Genomic DNA, 12,460 nt, shown 5'->3' with positions numbered 1-12,460 from the left:
CATCCCCAAGCTTTGCAAGGCCTGAGCCCACTCGCTGGTTCTGCCTGACTGGCTTCCTAGCCAGAGCCTGCAGCATCTTTTTACAGAGACCGATCCCCATTGAAACGCATTGGGCACCCAATGCTGTTTTTCACCTTGCACCCGGGCGTCCTCGTGCTGCTGGTTGTGTACTGTTGGTGCTGCCTTGGACCTTGCCCACCACTCACCCTAACTCTTGGAGATTGGTCCAGTAAGTTGATGTACAATACCTGTTTGCAGAACTTTTGTTTCCTTCAATAAGATAACATTGCAGAGCTCAGAAATTGCTGTGTCCACTTTTTAAAGAGAAAATATTTTATATTTAAAAATGCACTTACCTGAACAAGTTTTCCCTGATGCCCAAACATATATAAAGATACTTGCTATTTTTTTATAAATTGGCGTGGATCTCCTTCTTGAGTCGTGTTATCAATTATTGACCATTGTGCTTATTTTGTAAATGTCTTGCACTCTCTGTGTTAAGCCTAAGGCTGCTTGACCACACTACCCCTATTGGAGCACTTTGGGATTGCATAGCAAGCCCCTGTCCACTAGTAAGGTAACCACTGGACTCTTTACATGGTATATCAATGCAGTGATATATCACATAAAGATCCAGCTTCCTACATTGGTGGTGCAGCAGTGGGCAATAAGCCTCAACATCTGCTGTACCACTTGGTTGATAAGTGATTTCACAAAGGAATACAAAATTGTCTTTAGATAAAAAAAAAATCAAATTTTCGATTTTTCTCAATTGTTTTAAAATAGCTGTTAGGGCCTTGGTTAAGTCCCTTTGCAAAACTGCTTAGAATTGAAAAAGTATTTTTAGTAATTTAGGCCTTTAGAAAGTACTGTAGCATGTCTGGCACTTTTCTAAAATTGGCCGCGACTCACTTTAAATCATGACTACTACACCAAGTACTTCCCAGGAGCTCGACCTTGGGCTGTATAAGAGTTGGACAGACTTAAGGCCTGTGGAAAGCATGGAACCTCCCCATGGTCTTTAGACCCACAGAAGCCCGTCTGCAAACATAGCTTGCAGAAAATGCTTGAGCCATGGGTGAGGATAACCCCCCTGCAGAAGAGGAGGCGGAAGAAGAGCAAGTAGTGGATGAGGTTGACTCTGATTCCAGCAAGCACTGCACCATAGAAAGCAATACCTCTGGGAGCATTTATTGCAGTGCTTCAGTAGGGATAGACCCTGAAGATGCAGATCTTCAGAAACTAGCCAAGAGGTTAGCATTAGATGCTAAACTCTTGGCTATAGAAAAAGAAAGAGCTGAGATGGGCGTAGGATCCATCTCTGGTAGTAGCAACTCTATAAACAGGGAAAGGAAGGAAATCTTTGACCCTAAAATCCCCAAAGGGATTGTTATCAAATACACAGATGGTGATGATATCACCAAATGGTTTAATGCCTTCAAGAGAGCTTGTATCTGTAGAAGCATAAACAAGAAACATTGCGGCTCTCTCTTATCGGAACGGTTCTCAGGTAAATGCAGGGATAGACTCCTGACATTGAGTGATACAGATTCTGAGTCCTATGACCTCCAGAAGGGTACCCTGATTGAGGGCTTTGGACTCACCACTGAGGAATATAGAATCCTATTCAGGTAGACTGAAAAAAACCCAGTCAATCCTGGGTTGATTTTGTGGACTTTTCAGTGAAAACATTTAGGGGCACATTAGGATGGCGGGCGGATTGCCCCCGCCTGGCCGGCAGTAGCTACACCTGCCCCGGCGGGGGCAATCCGCCCGCCATCCTCAACAAAATGACCCACCACATTAGGATGGCTGGGGGGTCCGCGGCGGACGGAAAGACCGTCCGCCGCATTTCCGCCGGTCGACTACTCGACCGGCGGAAAAAGTGCTTTTACATGGTGGCGGTGTCTGCGAGACACCGCCAACCATATTACAATGAGGGCGGTCCTATGCTTTTCCACAGCGGCAACGAGCATGCGGTCTTTACTTTGGGGGCCCGTTGCAGGCCCCCATGGTGAAGGGGATGTGGGGGGTGCACATGGGGGGTACCTATGGTACTCCACTGCATTTGCATGCACAATGCGGCAGGCACCGCGCGGTGCCTGACGCTTTGTGCATGCAAATGCAAAACATGCATTTTTAACATTGCGGCGGATGCTGGGAAAAGCACCGCCCGCCGTAATGTTAAACATGCATGATGCGCCCGCCAGTGTGGCGGGCGCATCATAATGTGCATGGCGGGACCGCCGCTCAGATTGCGGGCGGTCCCGTTTTTCACGAGGATGGCGTGCGGGCAAAGTCCGCCCGCCATCCTAATGGGGGCCTAGGTGTTTGGTTAAAAGGTAACAATGTGCGTGATTAAGATGGGCTTTACAATTTAATTGTGAAGGAACATCTGTTAAGTAATTATGTGCAGGAAAAGATGCTTCAATAGCTGGTGGACCTGGGGCCAGTCTCTCCCCAAGAATTGGGGAAGAAGGCTGATCATTGGGTGAACAATAGAGTGGTTAATAAAGCAATTGTGTAATTCTAGTTATGAAATCAATAAAGAGATTTCATATGATAATGACATAGGTAGCTAACAAGAACTACCCGGTGGGCTGACAATGAACTGCCCACACCGCAACACATTATTCACAATGCAGCAAACTGAGAGGGTCCATGGATTTGAAGATATAAACCCCAGCTGCAGGACTTTCTTCTGTAGGGGCTCTCTCACAAATCCCCAGAGTCCTGGCAGAAGACTCTGGAGCCAGATCATGTAAACTGCCCTGGTAACAGGTGATTTGTGCAGTAACAATTGAAATTGAAACAGTGCAAAAATTATACTTGCTCCAGGTAATCAGAATAAAATGCACACGTTGGTTGGTACAGACTGGTTGTTGCAAAATTGCCTGGCAACTGCAAAATTGCCATTCAAGAAAGTGACTCGCATGATCTGGCCCAAACAATTAACCGCCCATTTTTGGTATAAGTTGCTTTTGATTTTCTCAGTACACTAAGGAGACATTGGTCTGAGATTGCTTGAGCTCCCAAACTCATTAGATTCATATCATTTCATGCTAGACTGTTACTGCTGGAGACAGATCAAAGGCAGTTTGCATATGATTGTTCCTTGATCCCCATTTGCAATGGCGCAAGCCCGATGGCAATGAATGCAGGCTAATTATCTGTGTTTCAGATTTGTTCAAGAATTTCCACCCATCTCTTTTTTGCTAAGTATACATAATGCTCCATTATATGCTTTTCCGTAAAGCGTTTGAAACGCTACTTCATACTTATAACTCAAATGCATAAAGATCACGTGGCTAGGTTCCACATCCCCTTTGTCACACTTTCCTACACAAAGAGCTGTAAAGTTGTTTTTGGGGGGGCATTTTTAAAACCCACAATGGGTTTGTCACTTTGTTGCGCCTTTTCTGATTTTCAAAAGTCTTCACGCGTCGGCAGTCAAAACGACAGAGGAAAACCGAGCATCCCTGCAGGCAGCAACTTTCCAAATTTCTCATTCCACCTTATATCAAACGAGCCTTTGTCCACACCGTCCTCTCCTGATGTCGCCCCCTAGGTCATGGGAAAAGGGGGCTTCTTGGGAGCTCATATTGGGCTTGCTTTAGACAGGCACCTAGCATTAAACACAAGGCCCAATAGAAGAAAGATATACTACTCTTGTTTGATGAGCACCGGGGCAATACATTAATTAATCATCATTTTATGCCTTATCAAACGTTTTCCAAGTTCCTCCATGGGTGTTATACAAATTAGCCACTGAAAAAGCAGTAATTTTATTTTAGCGAGGTAAGTGGTTTTTGATTGCCTTCCTGAACAATGCTTCCCTTGACAAGCTAATAAATCAGTGCTTCTGAAGCCGAGGTGCAGCAAGTGTGAACAATAACTCGCCAGGGCCCGGATCAAAGACGTCGCTTTATTGCCGAGCAAGGCTTTCTTTGGGAAGAATAACTATTATTTTGGAGAAGAGGGCAGTGAGAAGGTCAGCATGTGAGATAAGGTGAAGGAGGGTGGGTGGCCTTACAACCCTAAAGCAATGTGCACTATAATACATATAAGGGCATAGCCGCATGAGCAGATATGCCCCTGTACTGGGCAGTTCGATTACTCGCACTGCGAGTGAACAGGTAAGCCTTGTTAAAACATGTGCTGGGCATTGGTGAGAAAGAGTTCCCCAGCTACATCATGGCTTCGCTGAAAATTGGGAATGTTTGATATCAAACATCTCCTTTTGATAGGCCCACACTGATTCCAGTGTTGGATTTATCAATACTTGCACCCAGAGTGCACCTCAGACTAGTCGTAAATGCCTTCTGTGGATTATGATTACCGCAGCTCGGACCTGGAAACAAATTAACAAAAGGTTTCATCTTTTGCCAAAACTTAATTACTACACTCCTCTCTCACAGAATCCCATGTTACCCGAGATATTTAATGACCCGGTTATGCATAGATGGTTGGGCTCAAATAAAAAAACACTTGGTCTATTATATCACGAAGGGCAATTAGCATCATATACTCTACTACAAATTAAATTTGGTTTAGATAAAGCGGATTTTTTAAAATATTTACAGATTCGCAGTTTAGTGCGAAGAACTTAATTACGTCAGATTCTATGAAGACAATAGATTTGTTGGAGTGCTGCCGGCAGGGATACAAGATCGGTATAATATACCAAAAATGCATAGAGAAGATGGAGGATAACTTAGATATTTATGAAGAAAAATGGAAAACAATCTTTGGTTTGGAATCTGTAGACTTAATTAGATCTCTTGAAGTCTGCAGTAAAGTTATTCTCAATGATTCACTAAAGAGCCAACATTATATGTCAGTGTTTGATTTGTATTATACACCATTGCAAATATCTAAATGGAAAACTCAGAAGGGTGTGAACTGTAGTCGCTGTGGCTATAATGCGGCTAACCTGTGCCATATGCTGTTTGATTGTATAAAACTGACCTTATTTCAATCTCAGATACAAGCCTTTTTAAGAACTATTCTAGGTGTAGATATATTGTGTTAACACCCGAACTTGTTATAACTGGAATAGAACCTGAAAAAATTACTGTTAGAGCAATTGCTGAAGAAGGGCTTATATTTATAGCTATGTCAGTTTATCGTAATTCTATAACATCTCGCTGGCTGGATGCCGAACCACCCGTATTCCGTCAATGGCAATCAAAAATGCTGAATATTTATCAGCTAGAAAGGGCTTTATATAAATTTAAAGGTGTTAGAAGAAAGGGGATGGGGCAAAAAATATGGCTACCTATTACGAACTGGTTGTGAAATGCATATCTATTTTAGCTGTACTTTTATTTGTTTGCCCAATGCTGTCTGATAGATTTTCCTTTTTCTTTAAGCTTGGGTAACTTACAAGTATGTATTAAGATCAATGTATATTTATTGTTTGCTCTGTTTTTTTCTCTGTATGAACTGTTTTTTCTTCTCTGTTTGCTTTTTTCCACTGCCAATAAAACCAACAAAAAAAACCAAAAAAACCAGAGTGCACCTCAGAGGTGCCCCCTGAAACCGTACCAACACTGACTGACTGGTTTTAGCCAGCCTGACACCAGAGATGAATTCCTGACCCCTAAAGGTGAGAGCCTTTGCTCTCGGGAGGCCAGATACCAGGCCAGCTCTTGCAGGGGGGGATCTTCCACCCAGTGCTTAATTTGAGCCTGTGGTTTCCTGTGCTCGGCACTGGCCTTAGTTTTCAACCCAGCACTTATGACAGCAGCCACATGGTGGTGCTGTTTGTGTAATTTGTCGTTAATCAGAGTAATAATTGTTTATTATTCAATATACATACAACTGATACCTGTCACCCACATCATTCTTATAGCGTTAGGGGGCTCACAAAGTCTAAATTGTCACACTTACAGTAGTGTGATGGTTAGTAGTTGTGTAGGTACTGTCATTGGTAGTGCTATTTTTGGCAATGGGTGATGCAAGCTGCGGTGGCCTCCTGAGAAGGGCCCTGGCACTTATTCTTTACAAATTAAGCACTGCTTCTACCCCCTACCACGAGATGACCTGCAGATTAGCCTGCCAAGGCAAGGGAGCTTCGGAGCAGCCCCATCACCTTTGATATGTGACTCTGGTTTCACTCATAGGAGAGGATGCCAACCCCTCTATATTGTTCAAGTTTTGGCGGGAGGACAGGCAAGAGAATTAGTTTAGGAGGGGTGCCCACATTCAGCCAGCACCACCTCTAGGGTGGGGCAGGTGATGTGGACCCCTCTCTTCAGATTCCTGCATCTTACCTTGGAGAGAATTAACCAGCCAGGTGCAGGGTTATGCCCACTTCCCAACGGAAGTAGTTAAGTGAGGGTGTTTTCACTCTAGAGGTAAGTAGCCATTGGCTACTACCTGGCACCCTCTCTTATGCCCCTACATTTAGTATTGGGAGCTCTTGGCACCAGAGAAGCAGATCCTGATAACCTGAGAAGAAAGAGGACACAAAAGAGCCACAAAATCCCAAAAGATTGAAGAGAGCACCTGTCTTGGCCTCCGCCCCTCCGGCCTGTCTTTATCACTCATTAAAAACAGCACCACGGTCAACTGGCCCTGTAGCCGTTGGTGGTAGAAACTTGCGAGGACCGCCTCACTTAAAAAAAGACTCCAGTGAACAGTGGACAGGTTCTGAAGAAACTGCAAAGAAAAGATTCTGAGACCTCTGGAACAGCCAAAACCCGACACCTGAAGCAACTACTGTACCCGCCGGCTTCAGCCCGGGTTGCAGTGGGCCAATAGTGCCAACAAGGGTCCTTTGCTCCCCAGAGCTATAGTCCATTGTGGTTTCACCCCTTCTCAACTCACCAAGGGCACCTGCAACCTCGGCACGCAGGCCCCCTCTTCCGTGACTGCTCTGGTAAGGAAAAGCCCGGCACCTGAAGATACATGCGCACCCGTTGCCCCTGGCCCTTGGAGAAGAGGACCAAGGTGTCCCCGATCCCCGAGCATTGCAAGGCATGAGCCCACTCGCTGGTTCAGCCTGACTGACTTCCTAGCTGGAGCCTTCAGCCTCTTTTTACAGAGACTGATCGCCATTGAAATGCATTGATACCCAACACTGTTTTGCACCCGGCCGACCTGGTGCTGCTGAATATGTACTTTTGGCACTGCCTTTGACCTTGTCCACCACTCACCATAACTCTCTGTTTGCTGAACTTTTATTTAATTCCATAGGATAACATTGCAGAACTCGGAAACTGCATTGTGTCCACTTTTTAAAGTGATAAGAATTTATATTTAAAAACGTACTTGCCTGAACGAGTTTTCTCTGATGCCTAAACATATATAAAGATACCTGCTGCATTTATAAATTGATGTGAATCTCCTTCTTAAATCGTGTTATCATTTATTGACCATTGTGTGTATTTTGTGAATGTTCTGCACTCCTCTGTGTTAAGCCTAAGGCTGCTTGACCACACTGCCCCCTTCTAGAACACTTTGGGATTGCATAGCAATTCCCTGTCCACTAGTAAGGGAACCATTGGTGTCTTTGCACAGTATATCAAAGTATTGATATATCACATAAAGAGCCTGCTTCCTACACAATATGATTGCAGAAACAGTTTGTTGCTGTTATTCACCATTTTTTGGGGTGGATAGTGAACCTGGTCTAAAAACCTGGACATCACCAACCTCAAAATGTAGTTTGTGCTGTGCTCTATGGTGGAATTGATGTCAACACTCATGGGCATTAAAAATATATAGCAGAACTGAGGACTAATTGCCAGTATCGAAATGACAAATAACCTTGACATGTTGAGGTTTCTCCCAGCACCACAGGAACATGTATGACATTCCGTGCAACACCACAAAAGTTTCTACAGTCTATCATGAAGTAGGCGCTACTCCAAAGAATGATGACCAACTGGTCAGCCTAAATTGGGCATCCAACTTCACACTATGATGGTGCATCCACATGGCATACGTGGCTTTTTCATGTTCTGGAGTCAATGGAGGTTCAGCCATCAGGAAAAGCACCTTCCACTGCCTTCAGCCTGGAGCTGTGTAACACACAGAGTTGGTAAATGTAACTCCTTCCAGTATTAATCAGTAGTTCCATTGCCAGCCTCCTCTAAATCAGGGCTTGTGTCTTGTTTTCTTGTAGGATCTCTTGGTTAACAATTTTGAGTATTTATAATAATGATTTGTTCCCTATTCAATTTCCTTTTTTCTTAACAATCTTAATATTGTGCTATCCCTCAAAATTGCCAATAACTTCAAATGTACCTCATAAAATGTGCCTGACAAGAATTTCATTTTGCTGACCCAAGCAAGTAGATTCATTAGTGGACTATTACAGGGCCATATTTATTTCTAATTGCAAACGTGAATCAAGTAATTATTTAAGCAGCAGCCATTTTAGCTATAGAGTGATCCATTGCAAAAAGTGATGTCTGCGACTAACACAAATTGTAAAAAAAGAAATATAAAACGCCACATGAGCTAAAAGCTCTGAATGTCTTGTCTGCTGCTATTGTTTTGTTTGTTTTCCATATTTTGAATAAAGTGGATAATTGGTGGCCCCAGGTTTAGAGAAAGGATCCAAAGGATCAAACCAGATTGCTTCAATGTCTCACCACCGCTTCCTCTTTCTCTGCAGGAGGAAGGATTGACCATGGGCACCACGAGGGCAAGGCAAAGCAGGCCCTCTATGAGGCAGTGGAAATGGACAAAGCCATCACCCTCGCCGGGACTCTGACCTCAGAAGAGGATACGTTGACTGTGGTGACAGCAGACCACTCCCATGTCTTTACTATGGGTGGCTATACTGTGCGCGGGAATCCCATTTTTGGTAAGCCTTCCTTCTTGCTCAGGTGTACTAGATCAAGGAGCATTGGGGGGCTGCTACTGCATCCCCGGATAACCTTGAAGGCAGTGCTTAATTTGTAATAAAAAAAAAAAGAAGTGCCAGGACTCTCTTCAAGAGGCCCCTGCAGCTTGCACCACACATTGCTCCTGTCATACTGCCAATGATAATAACAACACAACTACTAACCATCACTGTTAGAAATGGGGTTGCCAATTCTACGGGGGTAGCATGGTGCAGAGCAGGCAGGCCTAACTCCTAAGGACATGTGTGAAGCATCCACGCAGTACGCCCAGACGACACACCAGTCACAGCACAAAAAGAGACACAACATCAGTTTTGATGAAAAAGAATAACTCTTGTATTGTCTCCAATCTGAAACAGAAATCACAGTAATCACAATGTTGCGCCAACGGGCACCAGGGCAATATATACACGGGGTATTATTTACAGGGAACAGGGAAAAAAAGAAGAAGAAGGTAAGTCCATTAGTTCCAGGGCTGAAATAAAAACGTAAAGCGTTAACCTTAGGCGTAAAAGCATATTAGGCATGGCGTCAGCATCCCCCTGCAAAAAGGAACATTAAGCACCCAGCATTAACATCAGGCATAGGCCTAAATCATGGGGCAGGAAACAAAGTGCACATAAAAAAGAGAAATGGCATAGAACATCAGCAATATAAACATGAGGGGAAGAACCACTAGGCATCAGCCTTTGGGAATGTCAGCATAAAATAAAATATTAGGCGTGAAAGCACGTCATGCACGGCATAAGCATGAAGTCAAACATTGGGTTAAGAGCATAGTATGACTGGCATTAGCATAAATCGTAATTAACATTAGGCCCAATCATACAGGCAGAACACAGGGCCTGGAAACCTTATCACGTACCCCAGGCCCACAGTGCATACCAACATTGGTGCAAGTCACATTGACCTAAAGTAGACCATGCATGAATAACCTGGTGAGCATAGTGGGGGCCTAAACCTGCTTAACCTCATGCGACAAGCATCAGGGGCATAACTGCCCTCCTATTACCACATTAGGGATGACCACCAGCATTAGGCCTTGAGCCTCCTCCTGGGCCCAACATGACAAATTCCCACTGTCCAGTGGGGCAGTTGTGTACAGCACTGTTCACTCGTGGTTAGGGTGGAGCCGCTCTTCCGGGACTCGGGTAGTAGAAATATGCACAACGTCGCAGGTGCCCACTGCCAGGCGGGGCACCTGTAAAATCAGTCCGGTTCCCGGGGGGGGCACCGACCCTGTGCCCCGACACCCCCCCCATCCACAGAACGGCAGGGCCCCACTCACCAGGCTCCTCTTGCGTGGCTCCCTGGTGTGCTTGCGGGCAGGGAGGGCACTGACAATGTGGCCCAGCAGTCAGTCAACGCGCTCTCCTTTTCCAGGCGCTAGGGAGCAGTCAGGGCCCAGGTGTAGCGCTCACGAGGCGCTAGGGCAGGAGAGCAGGCAGGCAGTGCTAGCCAGGTCAGCGGTCAGTGGGTACTCATCAGTACAGGACAGCAGCTCCTCGGAACCATCATGCCTGTAACGTGGCACTCCTCCTGGTACAGCAGCCTGAACTCCAGCAGTGGGCTCTCACCGGCCCTGTGGACAGTGGAGGGGTACAGATGGGCTATGGGGCCAGCACACAGGCCCATGCAGCGGCACCCCCTGGCAGCAGGTCCCCTCACTCTCAGGTCCACACTCTGACTGAGCACATGGCATCTCTACTGCTCTACAAATACCAGAAAGGCTGGAAGCTTCTAGAAGGTCCCTGGCAGTTCCAGCCTCAACTGTCACTGTGGGGAGTATAGAGCACCTTGTCACTTCAAACACTAGACCGCTAACCCACCCCAGCCAGGCGGCACAATCAGACAGAAATGGCGTCCATTTTAAAAGTGACATTTTACAAAGGTGCATTTCTATAATGGGGGTTAACAAGTGCACACCATTGCATTACATTTAACATGGCGTCTCACACCACACATGGCCTATACAGTTTTCTACCATGGTGGAGGCATCCTAAAACAGGGGGGTGAAAAGCAAAACATTTCGGGAAAATGGCCCAAGTCCAACAATCACACTCCTACAAGTGTGACAATTCAGACAATTCCAGCCCCCCAAAGCTATAAGAATGGTTTGTGCAACAGGTAATAGTCATTTTTAGTGTATATTGAATTGATAATTGACTGTTGTTGTTGCCATTTCTAAATTAGCCGCGGCCGTTATTTCGCGGCAGTGCGGCGGATCCGCAAAGTGGGCGGGGCCGCGTCGGCCGTTGGGCGTTCACAGCACCAGCGAGGCAGTGCTCGCGACGGGCAACGGCCAACGGCAGCAGAGAAGGGGTTAACCAGACAGTGGCACCTTGTGGCAGACTTTCACAAGCGCCGGTGTTAACAATAAAGTGATGTTGCCGAGCACCGGAAACCATCGGCACAAATTAAGTACTGCTTGCCGGTGCTCATTTGAAGAATGATTGAATAAAAGTCCCATTAACTGTTTTGTGGTGTTTTCAAAGACATTCTCTTCTGACAAACTGCTGGTAACTGATTCAACATGAATGCCTACATTATATTTTCCTCTCAGACAACAATATGAGTGTATTTAGGCAAAACATAGCGATACCTTCACACGGTTAAAGAGTAGACGCTTCAACATCATAACAATTTCTTACCATGCATCTATAAAAATGGTTGCCATATGTACCAGAGCAGAATGATATGACCCTTTGCACTAAACTGTGATGGGAACAAAGATTTTACTACGGTCAAAACAAGGCACATTAAGTGTACGTGATGCATATAAGGTTAAGATCGTTCTAATGTATTGTTTCTCTGTTTTAATTATTCGCTGTGTTTGATTAAAATGGCCATGAGTGCAGATTTAAAAATATATATTTTTTTAAATAAAAGGCAAGTCCAATGTGTTATTTTTATGCGATGTATATTAAAGTACATCAAATATATTGGCACTTCTTCAGTATGCTGCATATTATGCATAGCATACCTGTTTGTTGCATGTGTTACATTTTACGGACAATCTAAGTTGATCAATAATACCATTTGTATGATGCTTTTTTACGTCATTTATGGCAAGGCAAACAAGAAGCCCCCTCCCCTCCCCCAATACCACCTGTGAATGCTAGTGGGAAAGGAAAAATGTGCAAACCGTTCAATAACGGTAATACCATGTCATGCCTCAATTGTATCTAAAACAATATAAATTGGAAGGTGAATTCCAAATAAAATGCTATTTCCACTATCTGGTTTTACCTCCTGGTTTAGCATTGTTCTCTAAATGAACACCATTGTGTTTCTTTAAACTTTGAGATCATGATCGATCCATATTATTACAGAATACCATATGTAACTTTTTCACATTTAATTTTCGTCTTTTCCCACTTTTTGAGATATGGTGCAGTCTGCCCAGCAGGTACTCCTAATGCATCAGTTCTATGTTCAGGTGGCCTGAGTTCTGTGTTGCATGTTAAGTGTTTGAAGTACAATGGTAGGAAACTCTACTTCAGTGTTTTTGTGCCTACATTTGAATATTTAATTCTTGGGAATTTAACAAACTAAGGAAAAAGCTTATTTAAATCATAGTCTTTAATAAGTAGCATATTTAG

The 12,460-nt window shown here is 44.5% G+C and overlaps 1 protein-coding gene across 3 annotated transcripts in view; it reads left to right on the top strand.

Moving 5' to 3' along the window:
• The window catches only part of LOC144754586 (alkaline phosphatase, tissue-nonspecific isozyme-like), a 323,201-nt gene that overhangs the window by 286,148 nt on the left and 24,593 nt on the right, over positions 1 to 12,460 (top strand). For all 3 annotated transcript variants that reach the window (XM_078642556.1, XM_078642554.1, XM_078642555.1), the window contains exon 10: positions 8,627 to 8,818. In XM_078642556.1, coding sequence (XP_078498682.1) covers positions 8,627 to 8,818 — 192 coding nt within the window. The remainder of the gene's footprint in view (positions 1 to 8,626; positions 8,819 to 12,460) is intronic.

This window comes from Lissotriton helveticus, chromosome 5_1 (assembly GCF_964261635.1).
Source record: "Lissotriton helveticus chromosome 5_1, aLisHel1.1, whole genome shotgun sequence".
Classification (NCBI taxonomy): domain Eukaryota; kingdom Metazoa; phylum Chordata; class Amphibia; order Caudata; family Salamandridae; genus Lissotriton; species Lissotriton helveticus.
Note: the sequence above shows the minus strand (reverse complement) of the source record. Positions and strands in the feature narration are given on the sequence as shown.